General features: G+C 34.9%; 1 protein-coding gene across 48 annotated transcripts in view; it reads left to right on the forward strand.

The window, feature by feature from the left end:
* RIMS2 (regulating synaptic membrane exocytosis 2) overlaps positions 1–16,062 on the forward strand; it is a 489,705-nt gene that overhangs the window by 249,943 nt on the left and 223,700 nt on the right. For 37 of the 48 annotated variants that reach the window (XM_049817916.1, XM_049817521.1, XM_049817538.1 and 34 more), the window contains 4 exons: positions 9,255–9,463; positions 10,833–10,952; positions 12,817–12,916; positions 13,714–13,837. In XM_049817916.1, the coding sequence (XP_049673873.1) occupies positions 9,255–9,463; positions 10,833–10,952; positions 12,817–12,916; positions 13,714–13,837 (553 nt within the window). Of the gene's footprint in view, positions 1–9,069; positions 9,138–9,254; positions 9,464–10,832; positions 10,953–12,816; positions 12,917–13,713; positions 13,838–16,062 lie in introns of all 48 variants that reach the window. The other 11 variants (XM_049817677.1, XM_049817709.1, XM_049817754.1 and 8 more) reach the window with 1 other exon arrangement.

A 16,062-nucleotide genomic window follows, 5' to 3' on the forward strand; every position in this document is an offset into this window, starting at 1 on the left:
AGATACACAGATACATTATTTGTTTATTGGTTATCTCATACTGCAAATCACAAGACGAGTATTTCTTAATATCACTTTTTGATAGCAAGATGTCAGTGATCCTGACTGGAAGTAGTGGAGAGAAAGGAAAAACATGTAATCAATGGAACAACTGGCTGATCCTCAATCATGGGTGGCTCTTGGGCTGATGATGGAAACTGATTCTAGATAATGATGTGCCTATGATAGGAGGCATCTTTATTTTAGTAGTGTCTCCTTTCATTAGGATTATCTCTGTGACTTTGGGGATGAAAATATAGAAAGCTATTATGCATTAATATATTTATGTTTCTTTAAAACTAAGCTAAGATTTTCATTTCCTTCCTGACATGTTCACTGTTTCAGCATTACTTATGGTTGATTTTTCTCTTGATGAAATTAATACAGCTCTGTCAGAAGTATAACGAAATGCTCAGTTTATGTTCTTGTTTGTGAATTTGACATCACCTCTCATAAAGAATCCATTCCCTTGCTGTCTTTCATGGTCTCCTGTGTCTTCACTTTGTAAATTTGAGGCTTACTTAGTAATTAAGATATACTGATTCCAAGTAGCTTTGGGTTATTTCTGCAATAATTAGTGTTGACATCAAAGCAGTAAAGCTTGAAAGTGAGTACACAATATAGGGGGTTAGTTTTTCTGTATTTTTTTCTGTTGCTAGTAAGTATGAGAAGGATCAATGCAGATGTATACATGTTGATAAAATAAATACATATTTTTATTACTTGCATTGGCTTTAGCTGTTCTAGTAGTCTTAAATGTATTATTTGAAGAAAACATTGGTATAGACTCTGTGTCAGAAGATGCCCATTTCTAAAAGAAGTTAAAATGCACCTGGTTAAACACTGCCTCTCAAAGGTAGAGAGCTCATATGTCTGTCCAAAATATCCAAATAGAAATAGGTTCACATTTAGGATTCAGTGCATGTGCAGTAAATCCTAGGCCCCTGAGACTTCCAGATGCCAGGCAGCCTTGTTGGAGCTACTCTGACAGTCATTTTGCCAAAGTCACAACTTCAGGATGTATGAAGAAACTGAAAGCTGAATACGGGGTAAGCCAGCACAAAGTGAACTGGATAAGTAAATATGTTTACTAATGCTTAATAGAGTTTTCCTGAAGCTACTTATTTCTTCAGTTTAACCAAGCCTCCTTTCTTGAGTGTAAATAAAATTGTAATGAAAAGAAAAATCTAACAGAAATAGGCATCACGAGCACACAAGACCCAAACCTTATTCTTAAACATTGCAGCTGTTTCTCACAAATTTTCGTAGAGCTCCAATTATAAACTGCATTCTCTTCCAGGGTGCTATAAGGCTTGTTTCCAATGAGTTCGTCAGGTTTTACTGTTGCCTTGCTGTTGGCGGCAAGGCAGTTGAATTTGCCTGGACTATTTTAAAAGTCTGAGGAAGGAATTTGTTGTGCATGTGCAAATCGGTTCCTAGTTGTGCAGCGGCTCCAACATGTCATAGAACCATTGGATCTTCTATGCTTGTATGACAGAACTGTGCTTCTTAGCATTTGTTTTCCAAGGTGACTCATTTTTCTGAGCCAGCATTTTGGGAAACATAGGGGGTTTTTCTCATCTTCCAGCCACCAGTTAATTCTTGTGTGCATTATATCCAAGAGCTTGTTAACTTCAGTAGACTAGTCTGTGAAGAGAGGTAGGCTCATTCAGGACACCTAACTAGGCTATCTACTTTTAGTTGATGGGAATATCATCACAGTGTTAGAGAAGACTGAGCTGCTGGAACAAGGGCCAGATAGGGGATTCTTTAATAGTACTAATAGGTTTTATTCTCCCCTGCATTACTAATAGTGTTTGTTTCCTCTTTAAACGGGTCCCTCATTCAGGTGTAGGCAAGGTGGTATTGCTGATATTGGTGCCAAGCCTGAGACAGTGAAGAATTTGCAATGAAGCTGTCAGTTGGAACCCTAGGGTAGAGGGATGCATGGTAATGACAGATAAGCAAGTAAATGTGTGAGGTCAGCCCATGAACATATGTATGGTCTTTGCGGATGTGAAGAGGGAAGAAAAAGGAAAAAGGTATATCCTGTAAGAAGGGACTGAAAATTTAGACTATTTAGAATAATAATAAAAAAGTAGTAAATTGTTTTTAATTACTACTGTGCATGATCCAGAAATACTGTCCTATCTGAGCTTTCCAAAGTGTGTTTTCCTTTGTATTCTGCTGAAGGAATTTCCTTTTCCAGGCATAAGCTCAAAACTTCCTACAGAGAGAAGAGAAGGAAGAAGTGGAAAAGTGAAAATGCCAGAAGTAGGGTCAAAAGTGTAATCTGGAATAAATATCTTCCTAAGACAGTCTTAAAGACAATCACACAAGAGAGAAATTCATAGGATATCATGCTTAATTAGTTCCAGTTTTCCTTGATCTTATCATAAATAGAGTAGCAGGGAACATAACAAAGGTGTGCAAATCCGAGAAACTTGAATATTAAGAAGATATCAACTGGCAGTGGTGAACTGAGTCCCCATTATAAATTGTCACATATGGAAAGTCATTGGCCCACGTAGTAAGGATGTAGTATGCGTTCAGCATGCTCTATGTAGTCAGGTAGACTTCACAGCTTGAAGAATTTAAAGTTATATGACCTGTCCTTTTTTGACAGTGAGATTTGAATTTGAGGAAATGTTCTTGTTTTACTTGGTTCAAAGCAAGATGATGTTTTTAATTTACCAAGGAAAGAACTTTCTGGTTTAGATAGGTCTTGGTTTAGATAGAAAGGGCATGGGTCATCCATATATCCTATGTGAAGGTTTTGTGCATCTCAGAGCATCTGAAATGACTCTGTATGTTAGAAGAGCCAATTAAATTGAGCATCTTATGTCTAAACTGTTTAGAAGATAAATGGTTTTGAACTTGACCATGAACTTGGACAACACTCAAGAAAGAGCAGACACACACTGTGTAGGTTAGATTCAAATTACTTAGTGACTTTTAAAAGATACTTAGCTACCATATTTCTGGGTGGGAAAGCTGTTCTAAAAAGCAAAAAATACATAATCAAACGTTAAAATGTAAGGGGAACGGAAATGTACTGGAATTCTTTTAAATATACACTGTCATTCAAAGTTCCCATTGCTGTGGGTTCCTGGGTGGAGAAGAAAATCTTATCCTCTGCCTATTTTGTCTTGGCTAAAGAAAATGAGCCAAACATGCTAAACATCAGTAAGCTTACAAAGGTTTCAGCTTAACACCAATTATACAGAAAGGCTAGGTCACTGATGTGATTTTTCTCCCAACCTGATTTGACCATGTTCCATATACACATAGAGCTTACTGACATTAATAAGAGCAGACCTCACATATGTCCTTTCTTGTATCTAGCTGCACTCTTGAACTCGTGAGGCATCTGAATGCTGTTATAACGACATTAGCTAAGATTGTATCTTGCTTAGTAATATATTAGTTCCTATTTCCATGAAAGATGGCTTTGAAATTATAGCTTATATAATTTGTCAACGAGGTGACATTTTTTCCCAAGTCATTTCTGCTGCACACCGTAAATGCACATATTCTCAATAATAAAGCATCTGCAATTGCGGAAGAAAAATATCTAAGAGACTAGCAAGTGCTTTCTCTGGTAGTCAGAATTAAAACTACAGTGTCTTTGTTACAGAAAGATTATGGTTTAACGATTTTTCTTGTAGGGAAACAAAGAACTATATGTCTTACATGTATTACTTTTAATTTTACAAAATTTCACAAATCATTTACCCAGTCAGGATTTTAATATTTTTGGAACTTGCACTTGAAAAATTTATGTCCAGTGATTTTATAGAGTCATTCATTTTACCTCAAAAAAGTGTGGGTGTACTAAGCAATACATGTCTCTCATAGAAATGTGATACACTACAGGGCTTCCAGACAGTCATCCTGGCTATATTTTTATAAGTTTAAATATTTTATTAATAATAGTTCGATTGCATTTTATTAACTCTGATCGTATTTAGACCTGTCATTTAGATGACTTAATACAGTGTTACGGGCAAAATCTAGATGATCTACAAGGGCTTTATAATTTCTAACCTCTATGACAATTTTTTTGAAACATACAGCTACATGTTTTAATGGAAAAAAGAGTACAGATATGAACAAAAGTCTGTGGATGGAGTTGTTGCTTATTTTCTTATCATTTTAATTTTAGAATAATTAGTATTTACCGTGAGACACAACTAAATTAAAAAGAAAGTCAGCTTTCTACATGTTGACAAAAAGGAGAGGGGAAAATAGTAGAGCAAGAAGCAGGAGTACTTTGATCAGGCACAGGCTCAACTTTGCATGAGTTCCTCTGTGCAGGTTTAGGTTCAGGGCTTACCATTTGATAAAGAGTTATCTGTTGCTGCAAAATAACTGGATCTTTTAAAATGCAAGTAATTTCTATGTGCTAATGCCTTGGGTATGCTGGGCTAAATGTGTCTAATCTTGGACACATATAGTATGTGTATGCACCCATATAGTAATGCATGGGTGAAAGGACTCTTGGAAACTTTTTTACTAAGCAGGAATCAGTTACACCAGCAGCTGAGCCTCGGACCTATGTTTAAAGACTTGAACACAAGAAACTGGTCCAAAGATCCCTTTAGTCACCATTGCTAAGGTGAAGAGTGAAAAAGAGGGTATATGATACTGTCACGGTTTAACCCCAGCCAGCAACTAAGCACCATGCAGCTGCTCATTCACTCCACCCTGACCCTGTGGGATGGGGGAGAGAATTGGAAAAAAAAGTAAAACTTGTGGGTTGATATAAGAACAGTTTACTAGAACAGAAAGGAAGAGACTAATAATGATAGTAATAACAATAATAAAATTATAATAATAATAATAATAAAAGGATTGGAATATACAAGTGATGCACAATGCAATTGCTCACCACTCACTGACTGATGCCCAATTAGTTCCCGAGCAGCCATCCTCCCCTAGGCCAACTCCCCCCGGTTTATATACTGGGCATGACATCACATGGTATGGAATACCCCTTTGGCAACTTTGGGTCAGCTGCCCTGGCTGTGTCCTGTGCCAACTTCTTGTGCCCCTCCAGCCTTCTTGCTGGCTGGGCGTGAGAAGCTGAAAAATCCTTGACTTTAGAGTAAACATTACTTAGCAACAACTGCAAACATCAGTGTGTTATCAACATTGTTCTCATACTGAACCCAAGACATAGCACTATACCAGCTACTGGGAAGACGGTTAACTCTATCCCAGCCAAAACTAGGACAGATACCCTGTTCAAATGACATAATAAAAGAAATACCTGCTATTTCTAATTGTATAAAATCAGTCCAGTAGACTTGCCTTCTATGAGAGCTTGAAAAGTCCTGAGTCCTTTCTGTGATAATTTCGGTATTTTCATGTATATGTAAACAAATAGTTGAGACAGCATCAAAATAGTAGTTTAGCATAGCAGGATCCTCCTGATGAAAAGATGATGACCATCTTTGAGCCCCTGAGCCCCTGAGACCTCCTTTATAAGCAGTGGAGGAGAAATAAGACATTTTGGGTATGACAAAGGTATGATTTACCTCATGTGGAAGTACATGTCTAAACCAGCTCAAACAAACCACACCTTAAAAAGATCTGTTTCCTTTCACTGATTGTTAGAAGAGCATAGGCTGATTAATTCAGATGTACAGTTCTGTAAAATGAATATCCGAAGTTTGGGTAAAAGAATTAGAGGTTCCTATATTCAGTATATTTGAGAGTTGGCTGTAAAATTTCTCTAACAGGATGTAAAAAGACTTACCTTAAGATAATTTCCACCCCCCCCCCCCCCCCCCCCCCCCGAAAGCAGAGAGAAATTGGAAGTTATATAGTAGGAAAATAACCAATGTATTTTACTTTTACTGGAAAGTTTTTAAAATTTTAAGTTATCACTCAATAATTTATCATGCTCAATAACTTAAGTAATATGTGATATCACATATTATTGTATGCATTAATGTATGTAGGTTACTATTTTGGATAACTCTATTTAAAAAAAAAAAGGATCCAGAATTTCTTTCTCTAACTGAAAGTCAGTGTGTATGTTTCAAATGTGGGTGTGCATATGCCAGAATGTTAGAGCCTAACACTGCTCAACATTTGCTCATATAAACACCTATAGGATGAACTTATGTATGTACAGCACATCTGTACTGTAAAGCACGGTTACTGTAAAGCTAATTTAATTTCTGTCTTTGTGTACCTATATGCACATATTGTGGACATGCGAGTAGCAAGTGAAGATTAGACCAGTTTTTGGTGACTAGGTGTATGCACATTTGCAGTGGGAATATGTACATGGTCAGTACACCTCAGGGGCCTCAAATTTTCAATAAGTTATTTTCCCATTTTTAAGAGATTAATTTCTATGTAGATACACAAGTGAAAGTTCAGTTTGATAGGAATCCTTGCTCTTGACAAGCTCATACAAAAATGTATAATTGATATGTGAAAAGGCATGAATAGTAGAGCTGGTAAAGCCATGATGGTTTCATAAAGTACAGGTAAACTGCTATGTTCACTGTAGAACAGCAAGAACATAATAGCTATACTCCTGGATTCCTTTCTGGTGACTTTTGGATAATAAGTGATAGTCGAGATTGTTGCTGAGAATTTTAAAAGCTTAAAAAATGGCCAGTAATTTGTAGTGGTAGATTCTTAATGCCTAATGGTAGATATCTACATTTAAATTTCGTAATTTCAATGAAAATACACCATTTCGCAGAAATAGTCAGGAGTTGGAATCAGTGAGAATGAACAGTTTTAACTGCTCTGCTTATAAAGCCCATTACATTTCAGTGCTCTGCTCCTAGTTTAGATACCAAATTATAGGGAACCAAATTACAACTTTTTTAGTCAGACTGGTTTTGGGTACAGCAGTTGTATTGATGACACAGAAAATAACTGCTGGTAAAAACCAGTATGGGCTCATGTGCCTTTAGTTCATGCAGTTAGGGCTGAGAAGTCATCATTACTGTAATGAGATGAGGTTTTCTCACTTAAGATTAATTTTTAAATGTGTTTTAAAACCAGGATTTGTGAATAGGCAATATGTAGACTGGAACTCTTGCTATCTTCTGGATAGCTCTAAATGTATATTTATGCAGTAAAGGCTAGATCTTCATGACCTCGCTGATGATTTCACTCAGCTCCCCTGAAGCAATGTCTTTGGAGGCCAAAGTAAGACAGCACTGGAAATTCCATGGCAGAAGTACCTTTTGCAAAATGTTATTAGCTTTCAGAAGAATATTTCTTTTCCCTTTAGTGGGATAGCCACACTTTTATCTGTAATATAGTCAAGATGTTAACAGTCATGAGAAAGCAGTTTTGGTGAGAATTTCCCATTTTAAAATGTTATCTTCCTTTCAAGAATCAAGAACCACAGTTAATACATTTACAGCAGGCCTATTTACTACTTAGAAAATATGAATGAATTAAAGCTTCAAAATCATTTTATGAGGTCCCTTTACCACTGTTTTTATGAAATCAAAGGATATTTAATACGCTACAATGTTTCTGTAAAATGTAAGGGACTAAGTTCAAAGTGTCTTTTTGTAAAGAAAACCTTTGTATTCTGTACATTTCCTTCTTTAAAATGAAAATGAGGGTTGATTTTTTTTTCCATATAGCATATGCAAGTCTATATTCAGAGAAAAACAAGTGAAAAAGGATCATTTTTCTCATTGTACATAATATCCCTCTGAGGAGACTATATTTTACTTTTTTTAAATCATGTATTAGCTTTTTGTCACTTAGTTTTATGGGGCTGTATCTTCACATCCTCTCTGTAAGGTTTTCTAGACAAATGCTAAGACTGTGATTAGACCTATTAGTTATATTTCACCAACTTACTGATGTAGTTTCAGAGGAGTAAGTTGTGCAATGTCAAAGCAGGATCTGAAGTAATGGAAATAATAGAAAAATGTTTGTGGTCTGTGCTAAAAAGAGCAGAACTAGTTTTGTTTAGTGTTCTTTTGGTCATGTAGTTAAATAGAAAAGTCAACATTTTTTTCCTGCATACAACAGTATCAAAATATTATGTAGCATGTAGTAACAAAATATTTTTCATGTAATATGTAGTAACAGTGGTGAGAAAAATAAAAGAGAGAGAGAGAAATGTAATAACGCAAAATGTGTGGGCATAATTTACAATTTAAAGTACCTACATAAAAGAGAATGTTTTATTAAAATACATGAGTCATTCTCCAGTTCTATGGACAGCAGCATTAATTTAGACCTTTTCTTTAAAACTGTTTTTTTAAACCTTTCTTCCTGTCTGCCATACAGGTTAAATTCTGATTCTATAAAAGATATATATATTTTGTCAAAACCCTACACATTTATTCCCACTTATGAGGTATCTGTACTTACTAGAAATCTTCCTGATACTTAACCAGTAGACATTTCTCTGGGAATTTCAAGCAAAGTTAATATGCTTTTTATTCTAAAAATAGTTTCTATGTTTTTCTTATCAGTGTATCATATTTACCAGATCATTTGACCTTCCTCAAAACATCATCTAATATACAGCTGAATATAGATTACCAGTGTTTTAAGTATTTTATTAAAGTGATTAGAATAAATACTAGTTTGTGTATGAAGAGCAAAGAAATATGTTCCTTAAGACATAACTGTTTCTTTAGATTATGATGAAAACCTATTCTGTATTCAAATGCTTTCCTTTCTGAAAATTCTGTTAGGAATACAATACCATTTGCCTTTTCATTTAATTTACTGTAAGTAATTTTATAGGACAGTTAAAAACTCTAAAGCAATGATGCTTTACACTCTACATAATTTTAGGGACACATAGACACACACAAATGTACCTCCTTCCTCACTGTATTTCATATTCCATGTACTCTGTTGTTGGATCCTTAACTTTTTCTTGGAAGCACTTTGCAAGTCCTGCTAGCAGATGGTATGAATTGGATAGGCTAATCAGAAGTCTTTACAACTTTACTGTATCTTTGTCTGTCCTTTCTTTCACCTTTCCTTTACTGCACTATCTTGTTTGTCTGATTCTCGCAGGAGACATGGATTACAACTGGTTGGACCATACGTCTTGGCATAGCAGTGAGGCATCCCCAATGTCTTTGGTGAGACATGTGGAGCCTTACCATTTAGTTTCCTTTATCATTTCACATTTCCTTTGTTTTATTTACACTTTTGCATGTTTTCTTTTTTGTATCCTTTTTTTTATCCCACACCTATAGGGGACAGTCAAAGGGGAAAAAGAAAAACTAGTGAGCAGGCAGTTTTGTCGGATTCTAACACCTTATCCGAGAGGCAAAAGAAAATGGTGTGCTTTGGTGGCCACTCTTTGGAAGAGGACTTGGAATGGTCTGAGCCTCAGATAAAAGACTCTGGGGTAGATACGTGTAGTAGCACAACTCTAAACGAGGAACATAGCCATAGCGAGAAGGTACTGAGTTATGGAGCCTGCATTTTAACCTGCTCATTTGGTCTTTGTTTGCTCTCTGTCACTCATTAAAATAGTGCATAAAATAAAAGATAGGGTGTTTCTAGAGACGATGTAGCATTTCTTAAGGTGCAGAAAAGAAAAACAAATGAAAAGTCTCTGCATGCTTGCAGCTTTTACTGTTTGGCAGCCTAAGAAAAAAATTGAGAGGCATAAAGGAATGTGGTTCTTATGGTTGCATAATAGCATATCATGGTATTACCTTCAAGTATAAAGTAATTAACAATAAGGATTCTACTGATTGGCCTATTTGATTTACTATGTTCAAACTCCTGGGGCTGAAATTAAATTAATAGTTTAAACCCCAGGTGAAAAAGGGAGAAAATTGGGTCTCTCTGCACAGAAAAGTTGTTTTTCTTTTTTCCCTTTTACTGTCATGGTTGTTCTTTTGTTTTGTTGCCATGCCATTTTTGTGCAGTATTGTGCAGAATTAAAGGCTTTGCCATCTGCTTTGGTATTTTTTATTTTTGCTTTCTCTTTGGTGGAGATTATGATAAATCTTTTTAGAGTTATTAGTTGTAATGGGAGCAGATTTGTCTGTGCCTGCTAATTTTGCATGAAATAGAGCATGAAATAGTATTTTTCTGTGAAAAAGTGCTATGATTACACAAAATAAAATGTAAAAATTTTATTAATTATGCCAATATACAAGGATAACTGTGCCCATGTATAGTAACGGAATAATAACGTTCACTGTAACTATGCTTCATATGTGAAGTAATTATTCCAAAAAACAAACAATACATTTAAATAGAGTAATGACTATACCTTTTAATGTATTCTATAATTTTTAATGTACTACTACTGAGAGAGAGTAAAACACTGAAAAAGTTTGTCAGTCTAAGAGAAAACTAACATGTTTGGAATAGTGGAAAAAGAAGAAATGTCTCACATCAAATTTCTGTTTTGAGTTAAACTTCTTTTTCAGTTTGAGTTAAACTTCTTTTTCTCTTATATTAGACCTCTACAGTTGTTTTTGTCACTACTCAGGTGTGATTGTCATTGTGTGTAGATAACTATGTATAGTTGTCTATGTCTGTCTAATCAAGATGAAAAGTTCAGTCTACATATTTACAAATTGGATTTAGTAAAATAGATAATGTTGTTAAATATTATACATACATTGTGATGGACTATATATCCAAATAAATCTTTTCCAGCACAGTTTTCTGTCATTCTATTACATTAAATACTAGTGTAATCATAATACTTTCATGGTTTTTTAAAAATATATCAGGAAATGAAAAGTATTACTGAAATATTTTTCTTTAAAATCCTATTCACTGTATTTTCCATTAACACCATACGATAGCATCCAGTAACTTGGCAACCATCCAAAGATGGAGACCGTCTCATTGGTCGGATTTTGTTAAATAAACGACTAAAAGATGGAAGTGTGCCTAGAGACTCAGGAGCAATGCTTGGATTGAAGGTTGGTAATGAATAATTTTGGAACTAACAACTCTTTCAGTTAAACTAGCTATGTTTATAATGAAAGTATTCTCATGTTATATAGTGTATGCATACCAATATCTATAATGCCTTATCATTCTCAAAATTACAATATAGAGCCATTTTATATTCAATTACCAAGATTAATCTTAGGGGGTCCCTGACAGGCTCAAAAATTTCTTTTTTTCTGAAAGACTAGACATGTTTTCACAAGTTTGCTGGGAATTTCTGCTCTGCAAGGGTACTAATTGCATCCTTGCTGGGCAAGCCAAGCCCTGGCTGCTTTCTTCAATATCGAGCATTGCACCATGGTATAACTTCTGTTCACCAAAAGAGGGGAGAAATGTGGAAAATAAATTATATCTTTTGAAGATCTGGGGGACATCTGGAAGTTAAGCACATTTTAATCCAGAGCAGAGTCTGCCAATAGAAGAGCCTGTTTCTGGATTTTTTTCCCCTCTGGTTGTTTGGTTTGCTACATTTTAAATACACAAGACTGAAAATTATTTAATATTTATTTTATATTATCACAAAGTAATGCGTTTGCATCTTTTTTGTGATGCAGTACTCTTCAAACACATTATTAAGCTATTTTTAGCTCATATCTTGATCTCATTTTCATGTGATATTATTATTTGTAGTTCCAGCAATATTAGTACAAGAATGAGAATGAATTATACACAGTAAAAGAAACAAGCATGTATTTATTTTGATTCAACATCCTTGTTGTGAGAAATCGTTAAGAAGTTTGATTAATTCTCCATTCTTTATTTAGCGTGACACTGACTTCGCTTTGGGTACACAGATTAGGCTATAGTCATGCACTGTAAGTAGGGATTAAGTCTGTGTAGTTACTTATAACATACACTAACATGCTTTGCAAATTTTTGAATTTTTTATTTAATTGACAAACGGTTTTACTTTGAAGTCAGTGGGGAAGCCAGTTAACTGTCACTTTTGGTATGTGTGCTATTGTCTTAATGTCAGAAAATGCAAGAGAAGAGGCTAACAGTGCCTAAGAGTACTATGAAGTACTTTTTGTTTAAACTTCTATGTTTAAAATTCTAAAATCTTCTATTGTAAAGATGAACTCTTCACTGAGATTCAAGAATAGTTTAGATTCAAGAGTAACTACTTTTTAATCTCAATAGACATCTGAAAAGAGTGATTTTCAGCAGTTATTCCTGACCTGAATTTTCAAATGTTTATATTATTGAAAGTAACCTAAACTGCATCTAGTATTACAAATTTTAAATTCCAAAATGAAAACTGTTAAGAAACCTGAAGAATTTGAAGATTGTGCCGTTATAACCAATTCTGATATGTGAATCTCCTGATTGTAAGATAAATAGTAAAGTCAAACCTGTTGAAGTTTCCTGTAGAAAAATCTTCAGTATGACAAGTATTTTCACCTGACTTGCCTAGCCAAGGTGAATTTGATAAATTGAGGCATTTGATGCTTAGTGTGAACATCATGAGTTCTGTTACATTAATATATCTGTTTACAGTTAAAAAGTATTGAAGTAAACAGTCTAATGACCAATACCTTACTTTTTTGGGGGGTGGTAATTTATAACACAGTGAATACTATACATATATTTGCTAAAGTTTAAAAGCTTTAGCATTCTGTATTTGCATTGTGTTTAAATCACACAAATAGACGGAATAGGTACAAACATAACCTGTCATAGCCAAAATTCTGTGGTGTTTTTTTTCAAGTGTATCTGTCTTACCTGGGCTACCTGAAAAGCAAGGAAATAATTGAATTCTTCCTTCTGTTGTGAGAACATTTAAGTCATTTAAAGTAATTTTCATTCTATGAAAATACTTCCTCTTTGAAACAGGTAGTAGGAGGAAAGATGACTGAATCAGGTCGACTCTGCGCATTTATCACCAAAGTTAAAAAAGGAAGCTTAGCTGATACAGTGGGGCATCTTAGACCAGGTATGTATCTACTATATATCTATACTGCTGAGTCGCTTTTCTGAAGGTGACAAGTGAGTGAGTTTAATTAGATGTTAAATCATGTTAAATAGGTATGATGAACTACTGCAGAGTTCAACCTGACATTCAGTTTCTAGATTATTGACATTACTGCATTTGTGAAATATATCTAAATTCTCATGTTCAAAGTCATATTTTAACATTTTTATTCATGGTTTTATACTCAAAATAATATTCCACTGATGTCCTGCCCAGTCATTTTGTGGTGTATATTTTATTTAGAGCAAATCAAGCTATTACAAATGTGTGAACAGAACCAGCATGGCTAAGGAACTACTTCTATCCCAACATGCAAACCATGGGTTGCTAGACTGGAGAATGTGCAAGAAATATTAACTATTTACATAAGAACTATCTGAACCTTAAATACTAAACTTGTAGAGGTAAATGGATCTTCAAAATAGGAAGTTGATGAGATACACTGTTTTAGAGATCTGCATTTTCTAAAGAGCATGTTGGGATTTCTGTAAGCCACATCTGCCAACGCAAGTAAGAGCTGTATCTAATTCAGTAGGGGTCCTACTGATGATATTATTGTTTCACTGAACTTTACATATTTGAAGCTGAGCTGCAGAAAACCTTTAATACTCAGGATTTTCCTGTATGAAGGACTCCAAACTTGTTCTACAACACAGGTTTCACAACTCGCTGAACTGGAAGTAGAATGGCTTAAATTGTCATTGTAAGTACAGTCTACAGCAGACTTCCTAAGCAGAGTGTTATTACTGAAATTATAGGTGATGAAGTATTAGAATGGAATGGAAGGATACTACAAGGAGCCACCTTTGAGGAGGTGTATAACATCATTTTAGAATCCAAACCTGAGCCACAAGTGGAGCTTGTTGTTTCAAGACCAATAGGGTAAGTAATTTCATAAATTTTTGTATTAAATATGATTAAAATGTTGCTAAATTTCGCTTTTAGGGCAGAGCATTTCAAACAGATTCATAAACATTGTAAACAGTAAAACTGTATGCAAAATTCTGTAAAGCAAAAACATAGCTAGAGTGATAGATCACACCAGTAAGTAAAAAGAGCTGGTACGAAATCCAGTATTCTCTGACTCCCAGGCATTATCTGCTAATATGGTAAAAAATAGGTTCCCTTCTGTGCTTGTTTAGTTGGTGATCCAGCCTATATAGGCTCCGAAACTGTAGTTATACTCTTTTGTGTTGCAATTCTTGACTCTTGATTTTTATTTCTCTATTCCCATTTTTATATAGTATATATAAAATAATATATTCATATTTGGTCTATGAACTGATGATGAACTCTATTTATTGAGTCTGCAGTGTAGAATTTTGCACAAAATACAGTATGCTAATGACATAATCAATATGCTTTGGAAAGTCTCGAATCCACATTCTCATCACCTTCATCTATGAAATCTATTAAATTATTGCTTGTTACCTAAAATGCTTGTTATCTGAATTAATAGCTACTCCCACTGTGTGGGACTTTTTCTTTGGTGCTTTCCATTGCCCAGTTTTCTTAACTTTCAGACCTATCTCTGAATGCCTAAACTTAATTTTTTCTTGCATAACAATAGTTGCTTTGTTAAGTTAGACTGTGAATACTTCCCCTTCTTCATCTGTTCTTTTTCTTCCAAGTTCCTACAGCCTACAGTCACATCCATCCCTTTTTTACTTCTGCATTGGAAGTTCCATAGCTGATCGCACCAGGGCTGTGAAGAGGGGGATGATTATCACTGAATTTGAAGATGCTTACAGTTGTTAAGAATTCTTCCCCTCCCCCGCCCCCCCCCCCCCCCCCCCCTCGAATTTATTATGATGTATATGATGAAACTGGACAGGGTGCTAGGTAATCTCATCTAGGCTCCCTTTTCCACGTGACACTGGACCAGGTGGTCTTTCAAGTTGCCTTCCAGGCTGGGCTATTCTATGATTCTACAACTATATATTAATAAATATATTTATCCCTTTATTTTGTATAAGTTGCATACAATTATCTTACCTTTATACAAGAAAGCACGGGTAACATAACAACTAAAAATTAAGAAGTACTAAAAAAAATCTAGAACCATATAATCTGAGGATGGAATTTCATGGTTACCAGTTCAGCTACAGCAGCAACTTAATGTGTTTGACGCATCAGGAACTTAATGTGTAGGAACTTAATTTGGTTTGAGAATTTTAAACTAACTTGATAATAACAAAAACTGCTTTATCTTTTCAGTGAGATAAGAGGTTATCTTCTGAATACATATTGAATTGCAACCCCTTTAGGGTAAAAGGTGTATCATCTGTCCTATCCTTAGAAACCTTTGCATAACTTGGGAGTTGTAGGTATAATAGTAATGCTAAGGGACAAAACTACATTACTAGAAGAATATAGTTTCAGAAAAGGAGGTTTCAAATTCATTTCATACAGGTGTAAGATCTTTCATAGTTTCTCTCAAACAGAAGTTTATAGCAAAAGTTTCAAGGAACTGCTCACGTCTTGAAAATATTCAAATTTTTTTTTTCTTTCTGCATTCTTTTCAATGTGCAAAACCTCCTTGTATTCTTTCTTGTGCTTTTATATTTACTGTCTGTTGTTTGCCTTCATTATCATCATGTCTTCTGTTACGTTACCATGTGCTCCACTTGCTGTCCCTAGAGCAGCTCATCTATAATGCTTTAAAGAAAGTGATGTGGGCTCTCAAGGTGCCTTCTTCAGCATTAACTGCTTGCCACATAGTCTGAAGAACTGAGCCAGATCAGGGCTAAAAAGGTTGTTCTATGTACTTGATTCCCAGTGTCTTTTTGCAGTAGATGTAAAAGAGGGTTTTCCCTTCCCAAATTTCAGTTACTAATCTAAATGGGTTTATAACTGAAGTCTCAGTGATGAATACTTTCTGCAGGTTTGTAAGGTTTTAGATTCTGGTTAGATGTATATAACTCTTTGGGTTTTGATATTGACAATATAACCTCAGAAATGTTTTTCATGGGATTTGAACTGATGAACTGGAAATACCTTCTCAGTTTAGAAGATTTCAGGTGATAATCAAATGGACTATAGAAATTAATACCTTGCCCAAGGGAATGTAACACCATAGGTCTGTGTTCTGCCCCAGGGAATACAGT

The sequence above is a fragment of the Accipiter gentilis genome, chromosome 2, assembly GCF_929443795.1.
Source record: "Accipiter gentilis chromosome 2, bAccGen1.1, whole genome shotgun sequence".
Taxonomy (NCBI): Eukaryota; Metazoa; Chordata; class Aves; order Accipitriformes; family Accipitridae; genus Astur; species Astur gentilis.